Source organism: Daphnia carinata, chromosome 10 (genome assembly GCF_022539665.2).
Source record: "Daphnia carinata strain CSIRO-1 chromosome 10, CSIRO_AGI_Dcar_HiC_V3, whole genome shotgun sequence".
NCBI classification, from domain to species: Eukaryota; Metazoa; Arthropoda; class Branchiopoda; order Diplostraca; family Daphniidae; genus Daphnia; species Daphnia carinata.
The window spans coordinates 5,688,621-5,705,393 of record NC_081340.1 but is presented as its reverse complement, the minus strand read 5'-3'; the positions used below and the strand labels follow the sequence as shown (position 1 = coordinate 5,705,393).

The window sequence follows — 16,773 nt, the reverse complement described above, 5'->3', positions numbered from 1 at the left end:
ACCATTTTTAATCGAGTGTTGGTTTTCTTTTATGACATTTTGTTGCATATGTATCTTATGGATTCTCATTTTTCTCCACAAGTATTCGTTAGAAATTAAATTTCAGATTAAACCAGAATATTTATTGCAATATAAATCAACCGAACGAAAATATGTACACATCAATAGCCAAAAAGCACGCGGGTTACATCACAAAAAAAGCAAAGTTCATCAAAACCGAGTATACACAATCTGTCAAGCAAAACGTAAAATTAAAGCAAATTCAATCAAAGTTAAATCCCCATTTTCGTCATTGATAGCCGAAGGCTATGGCTGATTGTCATCTTCAAAATCAGTTGTCTCGTTGTCTTCTTCAGATGTCTGTCCTCGGGCGAATTCTCTTTCGGTCAACTCGAGTTCTTTGATTAAGCTACCTGTAATAACCAAGAACAAAAGAAAGAATTGAGTTTCAAATTAAATGGCAATGATGCAATAATGAATTGATACTTTTATCTATATTACAATGAAAATTTGAAGCTCCTGGCTCAAGAATAAGAGCAACACCCAACAGCTCTTCGCAGAGTTTGATTTTCCTGGCCAACAGATGGAGTGGCATTTGATGTAGTTGATATCCAGGTGCATTGCCATAGAAATGGCATAGGTAATATTTAATTCCAATCAAGATCGAATGATTCGGATGCAAAATAGAAGACCACGTTTCAATAAATATTTCCAGTCCTCGAGTATCGTCATAATTGAGTTCGTCTGCTTTGCGCTGGAGACAGGTGAGCAGCTGATTGACTTGAGATGGACCAATTCTGTTACCACATTGCTCTCCCAGACATTTCCAATAGCTTTCCGGATTGAGAGGATCTTCAGGAACAGTATAATTCCGACCACTACATCTAGGACATGCTAATGAACTAAGATGACTGCCCAATTCCGTCGGATCCGAGCAACGCTGACAGCAACAATCAAAGAATTTCGTTTCTTTCAAATGCGCCCGACGACGTAATGTCCCATCCAACGTAAAAGTGTAGGACGTGGTGATCATTTGGCCAGCTGGAATATCGACAGCCGCACGAACGGTCATCTTTTGAGTGGCAGGATTCACGGTACACGCCGTGTTTGGAACGCAATCGTGAGCCATCAGGCAGGCATGCGAATAAACAGCTCGTGCGCTGATGGACTTGTCTTCATCGCAGACTTCGAAAGCATTGACTTCTAAGACGCCACATGCTCGTTGCAATTCTTCATCACCGAAACGATCGCCCAGTTGCCATTTGATACGAACTGGATCGACAACAGTATGTTTATCGATCTGCCAAATGCCGATACTCTTCCGGTACATCCGGTGATCCTCCAATCCGAGCCATAGTCGACTTCTTTCCGAATTTCGCTGACTGTCCAAGGCAATTCGCAAAGGTGCGATGCAATCATAAAGCCGACAGTCTTCTTGTTTCAGTTCTTCTCTCGTAGGATGGACGTGTCTGCTGGCCAATAGTTCACATTCGTATCGTTGATGATGGCCGTCTTCTGATTGCCAACACGCTTCGGAACATAGCGGCCATTGGCAACGCGGACACGAATAGCTACCGTCCACGCGTCGATAGCAATTCAGGCACACCTGTTTGCCAAAAAAATAAATATGTTCCAGTATAAGACCAAGGAGATTTCATAAAAGGATTGATTCCGATTAGGAAATGTCGTCTTAACCGGATGTGTCGCTTGTTTCGGACCGACGGCAAGTGCCTCTTCCCCATCGATAATTACTTCATCCGCACTAATGTCTCTCGTAGCGATTAGAAGCCTTGATATAAAATGAATAAATCAATTAGAAATTTGCGTTTAAAACGATTAAGAAAAATGGCGGATACCTTCCGATGTGAGGTGATTGTCCAATTTTATACGAACTGCCAACCGTTGGCTCTGCAGCCTAAGAATAAATCGAAAAAGAATTGCCAAAAAGAAAGAATTATTCGTGCGAAATTGTTTAGGGCATTTTCCAAGAAGACAGCAGAGGACAGCACCTATCGGGTGTAAACATCCGCGTTAAGTCGGGAAGCGTCTGGAAACCCCTTTTTTTTTTTAAACAACGGAAGTACGTATTTTTAGAAGTCACGAACGACGGGCGACGGTTGTAGTAGTGTGGTCTTCTTCAACAAAACAACACAGACTCGCGGATCGTTCGAGTGTTCCGGAAGGGTGTTTTTTACATTCTAGTCCGTTGTCTACGTTTGGGTGCGCAGCTCCTACACTGTGTACATCACGTGCGCAAAATATATCCACCAAGTAAAAACAAACGACGCAAAAACGGGGAGAAACAACGTTTAAACAATATCACAACGCCTGGCCATCTATTTTTAGGATTGGAATTATTGTTAGTTTGTCTTTGTCAAGGTAAGAAGATTTTGAAATTTCTAGCATTTCCTCGTTGTCTTCCATTTCCCTTGACGGAGGATGCACGTGCGGGTCCTGTCGAACTATTTTCGTCTCGTTCTTTTCAAAAATAATCGATGTAAATAATAGAATCGATTGCGCAGAGTTGCGGGAGGGAAATTCGTTTTAAAACGCGGTGCCAAGCAAAAGACGAAAACAAACCGCAGCGATAGAACCAGCAAAAAAGTGAATTAATTTCATCAATCGAAAACTTACCTTTAATTCAACAGTTTGAGGCGATGATTCGTAGAGGAGACCATCAGACGGGCAGGCAGTGCCAATCGATGGTGGCAGTGGTACAGGGGTGATAATGAGACCGCTCATCACGACAGCCCATGGATGAATGCTCTTTCTTTTGGTGCGTATCTGTGCTTTTTTGCGCCAAAATGTTGGTCGAACGAGGAGGAGGGCCTATCTTCAGTCGCTCCCGCCCGTTCTTTTCTACATGATATCCCGTGTCAGCGTTTTTTTCCTCTCACTACACCTATAAATAGATAGCCAGCTAGGAAATAAACGTAGAAAAACGAGTCGTCAACAAACGCCCAATTAATCAAATGATGCCAGCATCGTGTGCCAGCTCAATCGTAAGCTGTGGAAACACCCAAAGACATTGTTTCTCGATGCTGATAGATATCCTATTATTTAACAATCTACGATTTCGTTCTACTAACTTCCTTATGTTTTCATCAGTTGGCGAAATTGGAAATGTCTGGACCGGAGGGGAAATGTTTTTGCGGAAAAGAAGCACTTCAACGCTGCTCCGGCTGCCAAAGTGTCTTCTACTGTTCAAGAGAGCACCAGAAAGCTGACTGGAAGAAACATCGATCCAATTGCCGGGCCTACCGCGTCGAACGGACCCTCAACGTAGGACGTCGATTGATAGCTTGTCGGGATCTTAAAGCCGGTATATTAATATGCTTCGTTATTTTCGTGTTTTTACTATGGTAGCTGAAATAGAATCGACTCGGACCTCGAAGAGGGCGCCTTTGGTCGAAACACGCCAATTTCTATTAATAACTTAAGGGGAGAAAAAAAAAAATGTTTTAACTCTGACCCGCTAAAAATTTGAGTCAAACGATTACCATTTCTCTTCCTGTTCTCTATGCCCGTGGCAACAACACAAAGGTGATGTTATCCTCCAGGAGAAACCATTAGTCATCGGGCCCAAGTACACAGCTGGCCAAGTCTGCCTTAGTTGCTATTCGAGCGTTGATGGGCGGACGAAATGCTCCCAGTGCGGTTGGCCCACTTGCGGAAGAGCTGAATGCCACACGAACGATTCGGATCACGCGGTTGAATGCGGATTGATCGCGTCAGGTGGCCGTCCCATCGTCGGCAGCCTTCCCGTTCAAGCCTATCAAAGCGTGATGGTGTTACGCTGTTTAGCGCTTAAGGATCAAAACCCCGGCCGCTGGGAAGAATTGCTGCAACTGGAATCGCACGTTCAAGAAAGACGTCAAGGTGGATTGGAAGATGTAGATCGAGCCACTTCCGTACGATTGATTCGTGACACGTTGGGACTGGATGTACCGGAAGAGCTGATCCTCCAACTGTGCGGAATTCTGATGGTTAACAGTTTCGAGCAGCCGCCGATGAAAGCCAATTCGCCACAGGGTTTAGTGGCAGTCTACTCGACGGCCAGCTTGCTGGAACACGACTGCGTAGCCAATGCAATCAAGACTTTTACCAACAAGGGAGACATAGTAATCCGGGCAGCCGTGTCAATCTCAAAGGGTGACAAGATATCTCTTTGCTATACTGAGCCTTTGTGGGGCACGGTGAATCGCCAACGTCATTTATCGCAAACAAAGTTCTTTCGATGTGCCTGCGAACGTTGTAAAGATCCTACCGAATTGGACACTTTCATTTCTGGCCTATATTGTCAGAAATGTCCGCCACAATCAGGAATCCTTTTGATCGAGAATCCTTTGGATGAAACGAGTGATTGGGTCTGTCGACAATGTGGCACTCGTCAGCCAGCCAACTATGTGGCAGAAATAATAGAAAGTGTCGGCAAGGAGATAGTGGCTTTAAAAAAGGGATCGCTCAAAGACTGTGAAGGATTCCTGCGCAAGTTTTCAAAAATCCTGCATCCAAACCATTTCTATTTGACGGATGTTAAAATGGCTCTTTGTCAAATGTACGGACACCTTGAAGGGCAGAGCCTAATTGAAATGAACGACGATACGCTCAATGCCAAAGAGGCTCTCGCTTTGGAACTACTCAAAGTAGCGGACGCGGTGTCGCCAGGTATTGGGTTGCTGGTAATTTGATAATAATGAATCACGATTAATTGAAATTATTTTTACGTAGGAATGACGCGATTAAGAGCGATTCTTCTGTACGAACTACAGGCAGTTCTGTCGGTTCGATGCCGTAAGCTATGCGTTACCCAAAGCATTATGAAGGAAGAATTGCAAGCCAATGTGAAAGTATGCTTCTGTTAAAACAGAAATGTTAAAATTAAAACTAACCTTTTTTGGTTTCGGGGAAAAGGTGGTTCGTAAAATGCTGCAAGAGTCGGCGACGATCTTTTCGTGGGAGCCAGAAGAAACGGATGAAGGACAGCTTGCTGTGATTTCTGCTAAAGAATTAAGAGATGTCGACTTATTTTTGAAGACTCTTGATTAAATTATTTCTATAATATATCAAAATGTGTTCCTTACCTTGATAAACTCATGACTTTAGAAGTAAATAGAAGTTGGTGGCATACAAAACAAATTTTCTTTTTGTTTTCGGCTTCATTTTTACAAGTGTTTTAGTATTTGAAAATGTACAATAATCATCACTGAGTAGCTACCATTTGTAAACAAATTTAGGGTATTTGGCAGGTAGCCAAAAAAGGGTTTCCCTAGCTGTTGTTTAACATTCACACGCTAGAAATTCATAACTAAAATACTGGTAGTATAGATTTTAATCACAATGCAGTTCATTAATAAATTGTTTCGAAGAGCTAAATTGGAGCTAAAATCATCAACCCTTTTTGTTAGCAGCCGCTTTTTAAAATAATAATTAAAAAAACAATACAACACGTTTGCTGAAAAATCGCCCGCTAGGTGGCTGTCATTATTATTGTCCAGTAGAGAAAAAAAAATAAGCGAAGCATATGTAATCATTACTCTTCGAAAATGAACATTTTACCAAAGAAAAGGTGACCCGTTTGTCTTCATTCATTCTATATTATGTCGTTATTAATAAGGATTTCCTGCATATTAGATGGCACGTGAGGACTAAAGATAATATAGCTCGAGTACGACGTGACGAAGCGAAAGCAGCTGAAGAAGAAAAGGAAAAACAAAGAAGAGCATTGCTTGCTGTAAGTATAAAACAAATTTTCAATGGTACTATATGATAAAATTTTGTCATTCATGAAATCTTAGGAACAAGAAACCAGAACTGCGATCCTAAGGACAAGGGCAAGAGAAAGACAAGGTCTTTCCTCTATCGAAGGGTCTACAAAGAAGCAAATTCCATCCAGCACAGAAACTCGGTATGAGGTTGTGATCAGGAATGGTGCATGTGTATCTGTACCAGTAACAGAGGAAAAGAACGTTGTACAGTTTACTGCCTCTGGTCATGTGAACTTCTTTGCCAATCTAGAAGAAGGCAAACAAGTTGAAGGAGTTGCAAATAAGGAACATGAACAGGAGAAAAAGAAAGAGCAAGAGGACTATGAAAAGCAGATTGGGCTATTGACTTATCTTGGCCAAGGTTCTAGAGAATCCACTGGTGAATCGGCATGGTATGAGAAACCCTCATTATTGAAAACTCTGAAGAACCAGACACAAGAGGATATCAGCTACAAGGATGAAAGAGCAAAAGATATGTTTGATCCTCTCCGTGTGATCAGACACTACATAGGCAAACCAGAGACGACCAAACGAGAACAATCTAAAAAGATCACACAACCTGATCTTCGGTTCCCTGCTGCCAAACCTGAGCCAATTTCATCTAGTCCAGAAAAAAAGCACAAGAAAAAAAAGCGAAAATCGAGAAAGGAAGAAAAGAAAGCCAAGAAACACAAGAAGGATAAATCAAGACGCCGGTCGTCTGAGAAGTCTAGTAAGAAAAGGAGAAAAACTAGTGAAGAAGCTAATTCAAACTCGGATGATTCTACGTCAGAATCTTCCGATTCCTCCGACTCTGATGCGGAAAAGAAACAGCGATTAGCTCTTTTGCGAGCCAAGAGACTGCAACGTGAAAAGGCTGAACGCGCGAAAGCCAATAAACTCCTGGCCGCTGTCAACGGAACTGTTGCTGCATCATCAAAAGAAAAATCTAATCGTTCAAACACTGACGATAGTGACACGGACGAAAAGCTTGTTAAGGCTAAGCCGAAACAGAAATATCATTCTCAATATAATCCCGACATGGCTAGGCAGAACCAGCCTCTCGATTCTGCAACTAAATATTGGTTGCAATGACAATTTTTCTGTCTAATAATTTTGGAAAATAAACAATCTTTTGATGACTGGTAAATGTATTCTCCTCCCTTTTACCATTTCTTTTTAAATTTTATATTAAACATCAATGAATGAGAGAAGAATAGTTGTCATCATTTTCGCCCTCTAAATAAGGATGAAAAGTATAAACCCTGAAAATAACAAACAACCAAAATTTTGCCAACCAAACAATAAAGAAAAGATAGGGGTAGGGAAAAACAACACAACCTGTCTGAAAGTATGGATTGCCCACAACAGTGGAATGAACAAATGTTCTGGGAGCAATCTGAAATGAGCATTCAGCTGAAACGAAACAAGTTTTCAGTGTTTACGAGGTTGCTGAATGAAACCTAGTCTATTTCCATGTTGGCCAAATCCAGGCTCTTTCTGTGTATGAGTTGGTACAGGTTTCTCATGAATGGCCTTGGCTGCCTCTGGAGAATAAACCTCTTTTTCTTTGACTTCAGCACCAGAAATTACAACTGTTTTACTCGGAGACCTATAAGATGGTTATATACTAACAATTATTTTCAAAAAGAATTGAAATTATTTACTTGTCTTTGTCTTCTGTTTCCTCTGCACTTTTCGGTGCCTCGGCTTTTTCCTCGTGATGTTTGGGAAGTGGAACCCGCTTTCCTCCAACCTTCACTGGAAATTAGATAAAAAATTAGTACATTCGAGTACTGCAAGTACGGCAACAGGTTGTAGACAACACTAATACGTAAAAGCAACAGAGCTGTCACAACTTGACAGTGCATACAACGTAAAAAGACATCTTTCAATACATACTTGCTGGTGGATGTCCACCTTTTAACTCGTTTTGCTCGGTATCGGACATTGTATGCTGTGTTAGCAAATGAATTACTCTGAATGACTGCAATGGAGAACAAGCTACGTTGTAACGAAATGGCAAACGTCTGATAATTGGTGCAACGTCGGTTGGTAACAAGTATCGATACTTGACCAATGAACAAGATGTTGCATGGTTGCATATTTACCCTTTTTGTTTTTTAAAGAATACCCACAAAATCGTTAGATTGTATTTTTCATATCTAGTAGCTGATAGGGATTTAAAAGAAACATTCTTTTAGGGAAGTCTGATAATGAAAAAAAGGGTCTTAAATCAGACAATGATCGAAATGTCAGCCAGTGGCGAGAAGATCGTCCATCAGAACTGATTTTAATGAGCTAATCAAGCTTCTGCGTGTTAGAATAAATTAGTTTCACTAGATTTATCTTTTTACATATTTTCTGATATTCATCTGAAAATGGAGTCGCTCATGTTTGTGAGCATCAGTCCGAAGAAAGGTTGTTCAACGGATGTATGTGCTGTGAACTGATGGTGTCGTATTCCTGCTTTGGCTGCGTCACGAGGCTGCTCAAGTCACCGAACAAATAATCAAAAGGGAGTAAAAAAAAAAGAAGAAGGGAATGCAAACTCTACACACATATGTCAGGAGAAAAAGAAAAAGAATGAGAACTTTGGTCGAAAGAGGAAACCTATGATGAAAGGCAGGGATCAAAGCGAGGGGCAAGTTATCGGCAGTCTGTGTAGTTATCCGACTGGCAGAGGCCCCGCCAGCCAGCTAGTGAGCCCTTTTCTCTTTTTTTGGCTGATAAAACGTACGTTCCCCCGAGCCCTGCCACTTGACTGAAAGCCACAGCCCAGTTCACTCGTCTTCCAGGTAAGATCATAAAGATTTCTCTCTACGTGTTGTTGTGTGTTATAACATCGTGATGTAGCTCATCTCGGTCATTCCAGGGCCGATCAGAGGTGTGCCTTAATTCACGTGTTTTTTGATAGCATAATACCATACTCGGTGCCCTCCGTGATATATCATTCACGGAGTTGAATGATTATTTTTAGAGTGTAGCAGGTGACTCGACGTCTAAAAATCTAGTCGAATCGGCATCGCTCTAGTGTGTGTGTGTAGTGTTTTGAGAACTTGGGAACAGCGCGCCTTTCACTGTGTATTTTTGCTTGATTATTCATGAAAGCAGGGGTGCAGCTGTGTTTCAACAAACTTAATATTGGCTCGTATCCAGACTACGTGAAACAGAGACGAGCCTTTGTTTACTCCCATCAAGACTCTGCCTTCCTTTCGGTAAAAAGCACAAGGGAGGAGAAATGAAAACAGAAGAGGTCAAATATGTTTATCAGCAAGAAGGGCCTCTGTTGGTTCCCAAGACGAAAAACGGAGCCGTTTACCAAGAGACAACCGTCAGCAATCGCGCAAAAGATGACAAACAAGCACCGTGTTGTTGGCCTGGCCACCTGTTTTCCCGTTTGCGTCTCATCCTTTCCTGTTTGGCTATTATATCTTGCCTCGTTGTTATCGCAGTAAGTTATGCGCACTTTTTATTATCCTTGGCTTCAAAATCGTTATCTAATTATAATGGCACCAGACGTATTGTTTCCGGCCATCACATTTTTTCTGTGCATTGTTTATTCATCCTGGATGTATCGATTCCAGGTGTTAATGACGAATGGTATTAAGGCTTCCAACAGCCGCGAAATTGCACAGGAAGAGGAGATTGCTATTCTGAAGGACCTAGTTGAAAATCAACAAAGTAGGCTACATCGAATGCAGAAGGAATTACAGTTTTTAGTTACTCGCCAAAAGGTATTTCTTTTTAAAAATTTTAAAACTAAAATTATGATATGTACCTTCCAGTCGTTTATTTATAGGCATATGAAGCCAGGGAAGACAGCTTTCGTAGAAGAACGGGCACCATTGGAACTGGAACTGGAACTAATGCCTGGCCGTCTCTAACGGATAAGAATTTCGTCCAAGAAAGTATACGATGCTTATTTCTGATTTTGAGTAGTCATTTGAATTTTTCTGTTAGATGAAGATCAAGAGAAAACCCAAGATTCGGAATTGCCTTTAATTCCACGACAAGTCATCCCAGAATTGACTTCGATTTCAACTCTAGACGAAGACGTTGACGTCGACAAATTGCCACGCGCATCTGCCAATAAAAAGCGCAAGGGAGCCAAGTCCATGGAAGACATGCCACAGTTGTGAAACGTTCTCTCAACATCTTATGTTAAGAAATCGTTTCCTACTTAACGGGATCCCCAATCAAGCAGACTGACAAATCCCTTAATCTTTACAAATTTTCTACTGCCCGTGTTCCAACTCTAACTGTGTCTAATTCCATAAACAACCACATCAAACGACCAAAAGCTTTCTCCCCACTTAACAATCTAACAAAAATGTCCTTTTGCAACAGCGTAACAATAGATCGTATTACATACAACCGCGATGTATTTCATTTTTTAGTTATTCTTCCTTTTAATGTTTCACAGACACAATGTTTTTTTTTTATCCCAAAGGAACATGAAGGGGATTTGAATTCCTCATTCTTCCTACAAAAAGGTAAAAATTCCTACCCAGGTATTTTTGTTAGAGGGTTATGCTAAGACAGAAGGGATAGAATGAAAGTATTAATAACAAAAAGCCAATCCAAAGAGAAAGGATGACAGCTACGCAAAACTGGGAAGTAAAGAGGCGGCATTTACACGGGTCACGTTACACGAGTCCATCCAAACAGACGAAACGTAAAATTAATTGTAATTTTTTTTATGGTTTCAATTCGTTTATCTTTTTTTACTTATCTTTAATGTTTTATCTCGTTTAAATCTTATTAATAGCTTTAGTTAATAATAATTAAATGAAAAATTGCACAAATGAAATTCCAAAAAATTCGAAAGGCAGAAAACGAATATTCAAGAAAAATTTCTGTTAGTTTTATCCGAAGGGCATAAAAAGAGGAAGAGAGTTTGTTCCAACACGTACGAAGAGAGACGAACACAAAAGATTTCGGATGTTTTGAATTTGAACCGAAATTGAACGATGACACAAATACACAAAAAAAAAAAAAAGACTTGGACAGAAAAAAAAAGAATTAATGGTACACATTACAGTTATATATAATCTGCGAGAGAGAAATAGAGAGAGGTGAAGAAAAACAAAACAGAAACAAGAGAATAGTAAATAAATGTTGTGTAAAAAACCAACAAAAAAATAAAGAACGGATAGAGAACCAGAGGAGGGAGCATCGTTCGTGATGTGAATAGCGTTTGGTGTGCACTGGGAGGCCATGAACAAAGGAAAAGCTAAGAATGAATATACATTTCTGTATGACACGAAAGAGCGGTGGGGGCGGGATCGAGCTTCGGATAAAAATTTATGTTGTGTGTATAAGTTCAATTTGTAATTTTTTGATGAAAAAAAAAACACATTTTTTTTTTCAGATGGCATAGGTGCAGTAACGAGAGGTCGAACGAATAATCTAAGAACAAAAGATGGCGGCTTCCCAACTGCATAGTTCACAACTTTCAATTATCAATTCCTCGATTGGCATAAAGTTAATTTCAGTTAATTTCTCCTCTCCATGTAATTTTTTTTTTCTTCTCAAGAATTCAGCCGAATGACGCTATTGCGTCATAACACTTTTGACATCTAAACCCCCCGCCCATTAATGTTTGCCCTAGCGAAATGATTTAAATTTTTGTAACTGAAAAAAAAAAAATGTTTTTATGAATATTTCAATGTCACGGAACGCCGAATAAGAAAACTAAAAGGATACCCGCAGACAAACAAGCCCCTCCTATTTTCTCTTTTTTTTTTTTTTTTTGAAAAGATTTCCGACCAGCAGAAACTTTCTCAAAAAAAAAAAAAAATCAAAGAAAAAAAGAACTTGGTTGTCCATGGCGTTGCTTTAACTGCTGATTTAATGGATGCCAAACTGGCCACCTGGGCCAGATAGAAAGCAATTTTTTGTTTTCAATATAAAGACATCAGGAAAAGAGTTTCTATTCGCAAACCATTTTGTAGCTGTTCCCTTGGAAAATATGGGACAAAATAGAAATTAATTGAAAAACAAAAAATAATTAACCAATTTCCCCTTTAAAAATAGTTCACAATCCAAAATTAGGTTCTTCTTTTTCCAAATTTCACTTCTAAAAAAAAAAAAATAATAATAATAAATCATAAGAGGAGAATTAACAAAAGAAACAGCGGCCGATTAACTTTAAGTTGGGAAATCATTAGCGAATCGTGAAATTAGGTGTTAAATGCGGTACTCATTTGTTTTTAAAAGACGAAAAAAAGGGAAAATCCTAATTCTTTTTTTAAATAGCCTTTCTTTTTTCAAATACTGAAGCGCTCCCGCCCCTTTAGAAGAAGCACGAAACGGCAACTATTTGGTTAGGAGCTGCAATTATTTTTTTTGTTTAAACGCGTGTTTTATATTAATCAACTTTTAGGAGAAATGGGGAAGAAAAAATACGAATTCTTTCTTTTTTCTAACGCTATTCGCTGTTTCTTTCTTTTTAAACCTTTTTGCCACACACATGTCTATCTGGCGCATTTTTCTCGGGAGTGGGAGTACGTGTGTGCTGCTATCAAAATACAACAACAACAGCAAACGTGTTTTCCTCCTCCTCCTCCTTTCTTTATGTTGTAAACATTACTCTCTCTCTTTCTCTCTCTCTGTCACGCATCTTTCTAAACAGACAAGGAGACGAAGCTGTGATACAGCTGGATGTTGCGCTTGAGAATGTCTGCGCAGAGACCCAGCACGCGCTCAAATCTAACAATGAGGGAAGAAGTGCCATTAGAAAAACGCCGAAAAGCGCCAGGTCAACAAAGAAAAAGGCAAATGGGGTCACCTTGCCCGGTCGAGTTTGACACATTTGAGCGGTCCTTTGGCAATGACGGTGGCAGCTCGCGGCCGATCCAGCAACAGGGCAATTTCACCTACAATCAAATGTTAGTCAATTGATGTACGGATGAGGAAAAAGGAGATGCTGAATGTGATCAAACTACAAAAAAATGTTTAGATAAGAAAGAATTACCAAAGTAATCGGAGGGACCCAAATGACCCACTTCGACGGCGGGCTCGGCTTCAGCTGCACCGCCGCTTCGTTGCTGCATTACGACGGCCCTCCCTTCAACGATGATGTAGAAATCGTCACCCGGTTCGCCTTGCTTGACGATCGTCTCGCCATCTTCGAAACTGCAAGGTTCCAATGCGTCGGCTACCGTGTACCGCTCCCATTTCTCCAGAGATTCTGTTCAAACCAAAACAAAATATAGCCGACATTTCTAGCAAATGAATATAAATTTTTGTGTTCTTCTTTTACCCAAAATGGAGACTTTGGAAAGGAATTCTTCGTACATCTTGCGTTTTCTGATGGTAGATCCCATAAGGATACGTCGGTACGAATCGCGATCGAGACCCCACAGTTTAACGTCCGTTTTTGCTGTATAAAGAAATAAAAAGGGCAATTAAACAAAACGTCTTTTTACTCTCGTCTAAACCGATTATCACCTTTGACTGTGGCGGCTCGTGGCGTGCCGTAAATCAGGGCAAGCTCACCGAAACTGCCTCCTTCTCCAATCACGGTGACCATATTACCATCTACAAAGACCTGCGTAACGCGCAAAAAAAAAAGCGGCAAATAACCGGGTTAAATACGACGCCCAACGGATACACTGTAACACCGGACGATATTAAATGCCACAACGATCGTTAGAAAATAAAGTTGTGTGTACGGAGAGGAGATTTAAAATAAAAGTGTCACCTCGACTTCGCCCTGATCGATGACATAAAAGTTGTCTCCTTCGTCGCCTTGCTGGATGATGACTTCTCCAGAGTGCGCACTGACCGGGAACATGGCGTCAAGGATATCGGGACGTTCGTTTTCATCCAGATGTGAAAAGAGCACGTTCTTGGCGATGGCTTTGGCTAGTGCATCCATAGTCTTGAAATCTTTTGGTACTACTTTCTTGACGTAGTTGGTAGCATCTTCCTCCGTCATCGTTTCGCTCGAAATGCCGCCTCGTCTCGGCCGCACTCCCATAATCCCGCTCTGTATAATCGTTAAAACACACAAAAAAATGTCGTTAGGGTCAAGACCATCTTGCCTTTTATGATGATGTAACCAACCTGAGCAGCATTAGGTGATTCTTCACTGTCTTCGGGCGAAAGGGCGGCCTTCTGTTTGGCATCTTTAGCTGCCTCCTGTTGTCGACACACAAACAAGGCAACAAAAGAATCAAGAACCCACTCCATTAATCGACAAAATCTGTGGAACATGTCACGTCGCTGCATCGTTCCGCAATGCTGCAAACTTGAACGACAAAAGGGTAGAAAAAAATTCGGGAAAGAACGACCGAGTGGTACAAAAACTCAAGCGAGACTGGCGGAGAGGAGAGAGTCGCTCATGCAAATGTATCTTTCTCATTTAGGAGAGAAGAGATGCCCCTTTCTCTCTCTTGGTGTTGGTTTTCAACAAGGCCAGCAACAAAAGAAACGTACGTATAATCATCACGGCAGGGGAGTGGTGATGGGTGTCGAGAGCACGGAGTAAAAAAGAATTAAAAAATCTCTTTTTTCTTTTCTTCGTTCCTCTTGTTATTTCAATCGATAAGCTCACGGGTGTGGGTTTACATACATACAACACATTACTCGTGTGTAAGAACGCCGAAAGGATATCGAGAACGCATATACCACAACTAGTTACTAGAGGTGCGCCAACGCCCGCCTAGAGGGAGGGACCATAACAGGCCTGTCGGGTGAAAAATAAAATCTTCGATAGACTCTCTCGGACTAGCAATTTGATGATGGAAACTCTGCGGGAGGGCACCACCTGAGAGAATGACGTCTCAGCAGCAATGGCGCACCTCTCTGCATTGGACGGAACGCAACCCACCCCACAACATACGATATGCAATCAAACCGATCCCAGTTTATTCCAACGTGAAAAAACGAAGCAGCTCGTGATTTTGTTTACCTACACCCCACCATCTATGTACTTTCGATTCTGTGCAACATCCGGCGACACATTTCCTCTCGCGGCCGTTTCGTTTAATACAACAGCAGCATTTTGCACATTACTTATTCAGCATGACTGGGTGCATCTGTGGTGTGCCAAGAACGAATAAAAACGAGAAAAAACTCGGTACAACTCGCCTCTCCCATCATTTCTCTTTCGAATGAAAAAATTATTCCACGATTTGTCGGAATGAGAAAAAGGCCGGGACCGACCATCGTTTGCTTCGTGTGTGGGGAGGGAAGGAACTTTATGTGTGCGTGAGTGGCTTCGCCAAATATTTTCCACCCGTCTTCTTTTCCGTTCCCGTCCATTTGTTTTCTTTCAACGATCCGTTCCATTAATTGCGTCCATGCCAAGAAAAATGGTGACTACTATTTATCGACTCGATTCGCTTGACGTTGCTAATCTTCGTCTCACGAAGGAAAAGATAAAATGAAAGCGGGGGTCTACTTAAGTCGTAAATAGACTCCGGCAAACAATTCTCTTCTATTTCATAATCATCTGACATATCCCCGCATCAGATATGTTGTGTAGGAGCTACTTTACCGGTTGAAACTATTTCGTGTACATGTGTCATGCACGATAAGTCGCCACAAGCTTTAAAGAGACCGTCAAAACTGGTAAAGCCTGTCGGACGAAATAAAACACACACACACAGGAATGAAACAGATATGGATGACGGACGGGGATGGGAAGAAACAGTAGGCGAAAACGGTAGGAAACCTCGCTGTTGCTTTGGGCTTGATTGGTCGTCATGGCAACGGCGTTATCGTCGATTACTACCGAGACCGGTTGTTTTTGTAATCCCGCCGACGTCCGTGAACCCAAATTGGACATTCCGCTGGCGGTCGGGCTGGATCCGGCCGTCTTTTTTTTAATTTTTTCGCCATGTCTTAACACCTCGTTCGAACTATTCACTTTGAAGTCCTTTTTGGATGAACTTTGACCCATTACGATCAGCTTTTGGGTTCCTTATAAATGATTCAATAAGGTGGGTCCCCTCTAACGCACAGACTGACGCACGAGATTCTCAGAGTAGACGGGCAGAGCTGCACAATGAACCTAGTGGAAAGGCCGGTGAATACTGAAAGGAGAGATTTTCTTGGCCCAGTTATCCAGCCTGTATGGAGGTATTAGGAAATCAAGGATGGGAAGGAAAATAAATGGCACAGTAGCACCAAAGGCGGGCAGAGAGAACAAGACGTTTATCGTCAATTGGTAGCCAACCAATCGGGTCGCCACATGACGTCAGAAAGTCTGGCGCATGCGTTTTCCTTCGTTCGTTTTTCTTTTTTTTTTTGAGACTCGCTGGTGAAAAAATAAAAGGACAAAACCTGAAAGGGGGGAGGGGGAGTTAAGGGGGGAAAGTGAGCTATTTCGGAGGGGGACAGCTAGGGAAAAGTAAGAAAATTCCCCGACAAACTCACTCGTTCAAACGTCACAGATGTCGCATTTCCCCATTTGTTACTTACTTTCGTAGACAAATTTTCCTTATATTTTCTTTACGTTCAATGAAATGGCAAAAAATGTATCACTATAGTAAAAAAAAATATCCATCGAAAATAGATAACGTTCTACAATAAAAATTTGAGGAGGAGTAAGAGGTTATCGTAAAAATTTGAGGGGGGAGGCTAAAAATCCGATGTGGGTGTGGACTACACGAAAGCTGCAACTCAAGTTTTTTAAAATGATATCGACTTTAAAAAGAAGAGATAGACCAGTACATGGCATGGTTTCAACGATCGATGGGCCAAGAAAAAAATGGGTAAAGAATCTCACTGGAAGCAGCCAAGAAAAGCACGGCCATCTGGGCAATAGAATGGACTCACCCGTTCCAGTTTTTGGAAATACTCTCGCAGAAAAGATGTAGGATTGTCAGGCCGGACGACACACAACTGGACAATACAGTCTTTTAAGATTTGCTGAATGTTGTGGCGGGCCACATAGGCCTCGCATTCGCGGAGGCTCTGTTCCTCGTCGAGGTTCGTCGCCATTTTTTTCACGTCAACTTTCGTCCTCTCACTGGTCTCTTCTACTTCTTACTGTACTCATGGCTTTCAGCCC

At 41.4% G+C, this 16,773-nt stretch overlaps 6 protein-coding genes across 9 annotated transcripts; 3 read left to right on the top strand and 3 right to left on the bottom strand.

Annotated features, from left to right (window-relative positions):
• Window positions 1–146: 146 nt before the first annotated feature.
• Window positions 147–3,019, bottom strand: LOC130698237 (SET domain-containing protein SmydA-8-like). 2 transcript variants are annotated; one of them, XM_057520986.2, is made up of 5 exons: window positions 2,635–3,019; window positions 1,857–1,915; window positions 1,696–1,789; window positions 487–1,606; window positions 147–413 (listed from the first exon to the last, which is right to left on the bottom strand). In XM_057520986.2, exons 1-5 carry the CDS (start codon window positions 2,740–2,742, stop codon window positions 307–309), a joined length of 1,488 nt encoding a protein of 495 aa, XP_057376969.1. In that variant the 5' UTR covers window positions 2,743–3,019; the 3' UTR covers window positions 147–306. The 2 variants fall into 2 exon arrangements, with proteins under 2 accessions (XP_057376969.1, XP_057376970.1); XM_057520987.2 differs by having other exon boundaries at window positions 151–413; window positions 502–1,606; window positions 2,635–3,014.
• Window positions 2,144–5,139, top strand: LOC130698235 (SET domain-containing protein SmydA-8-like). The gene is made up of 5 exons (XM_057520982.2): window positions 2,144–2,379; window positions 3,109–3,322; window positions 3,544–4,668; window positions 4,732–4,850; window positions 4,915–5,139. Exons 2-5 carry the CDS (start codon window positions 3,124–3,126, stop codon window positions 5,047–5,049), a joined length of 1,578 nt encoding a protein of 525 aa, XP_057376965.1. The 5' UTR covers window positions 2,144–2,379; window positions 3,109–3,123; the 3' UTR covers window positions 5,050–5,139.
• Window positions 5,140–5,507: 368 nt separating this feature from the next.
• LOC130698240 (leukocyte receptor cluster member 1 homolog) lies at window positions 5,508–6,901 on the top strand. Its single transcript, XM_057520992.1, has 3 exons — window positions 5,508–5,569; window positions 5,635–5,734; window positions 5,799–6,901. The coding sequence occupies exons 1-3, from the start codon at window positions 5,547–5,549 to the stop codon at window positions 6,840–6,842; spliced, it is 1,167 nt and encodes a 388-aa protein (XP_057376975.1). The 5' UTR covers window positions 5,508–5,546; the 3' UTR covers window positions 6,843–6,901.
• LOC130698246 (death-associated protein 1 homolog) lies at window positions 6,881–7,810 on the bottom strand. Its single transcript, XM_057521000.1, has 3 exons — window positions 7,650–7,810; window positions 7,415–7,508; window positions 6,881–7,359 (listed from the first exon to the last, which is right to left on the bottom strand). The coding sequence occupies exons 1-3, from the start codon at window positions 7,696–7,698 to the stop codon at window positions 7,182–7,184; spliced, it is 321 nt and encodes a 106-aa protein (XP_057376983.1). The 5' UTR covers window positions 7,699–7,810; the 3' UTR covers window positions 6,881–7,181.
• Window positions 7,811–8,391: 581 nt separating this feature from the next.
• LOC130698244 (uncharacterized) lies at window positions 8,392–10,899 on the top strand. 2 transcript variants are annotated; one of them, XM_057520995.2, is made up of 5 exons: window positions 8,392–8,545; window positions 8,862–9,201; window positions 9,335–9,484; window positions 9,550–9,658; window positions 9,711–10,899. In XM_057520995.2, exons 2-5 carry the CDS (start codon window positions 8,989–8,991, stop codon window positions 9,887–9,889), a joined length of 651 nt encoding a protein of 216 aa, XP_057376978.1. In that variant the 5' UTR covers window positions 8,392–8,545; window positions 8,862–8,988; the 3' UTR covers window positions 9,890–10,899. The 2 variants fall into 2 exon arrangements, with proteins under 2 accessions (XP_057376978.1, XP_057376980.1); XM_057520997.2 differs by having other exon boundaries at window positions 8,409–8,545; window positions 8,859–9,201.
• Window positions 10,113–16,773, bottom strand: LOC130698239 (cAMP-dependent protein kinase type I regulatory subunit-like). 2 transcript variants are annotated; one of them, XM_057520990.2, is made up of 8 exons: window positions 16,539–16,773; window positions 13,821–13,895; window positions 13,456–13,743; window positions 13,203–13,302; window positions 13,015–13,134; window positions 12,727–12,942; window positions 12,541–12,628; window positions 10,113–12,461 (listed from the first exon to the last, which is right to left on the bottom strand). In XM_057520990.2, exons 1-8 carry the CDS (start codon window positions 16,701–16,703, stop codon window positions 12,377–12,379), a joined length of 1,137 nt encoding a protein of 378 aa, XP_057376973.1. In that variant the 5' UTR covers window positions 16,704–16,773; the 3' UTR covers window positions 10,113–12,376. The 2 variants fall into 2 exon arrangements, with proteins under 2 accessions (XP_057376973.1, XP_057376972.1); XM_057520989.2 differs by lacking the exon at window positions 16,539–16,773 and adding an exon at window positions 15,433–15,764.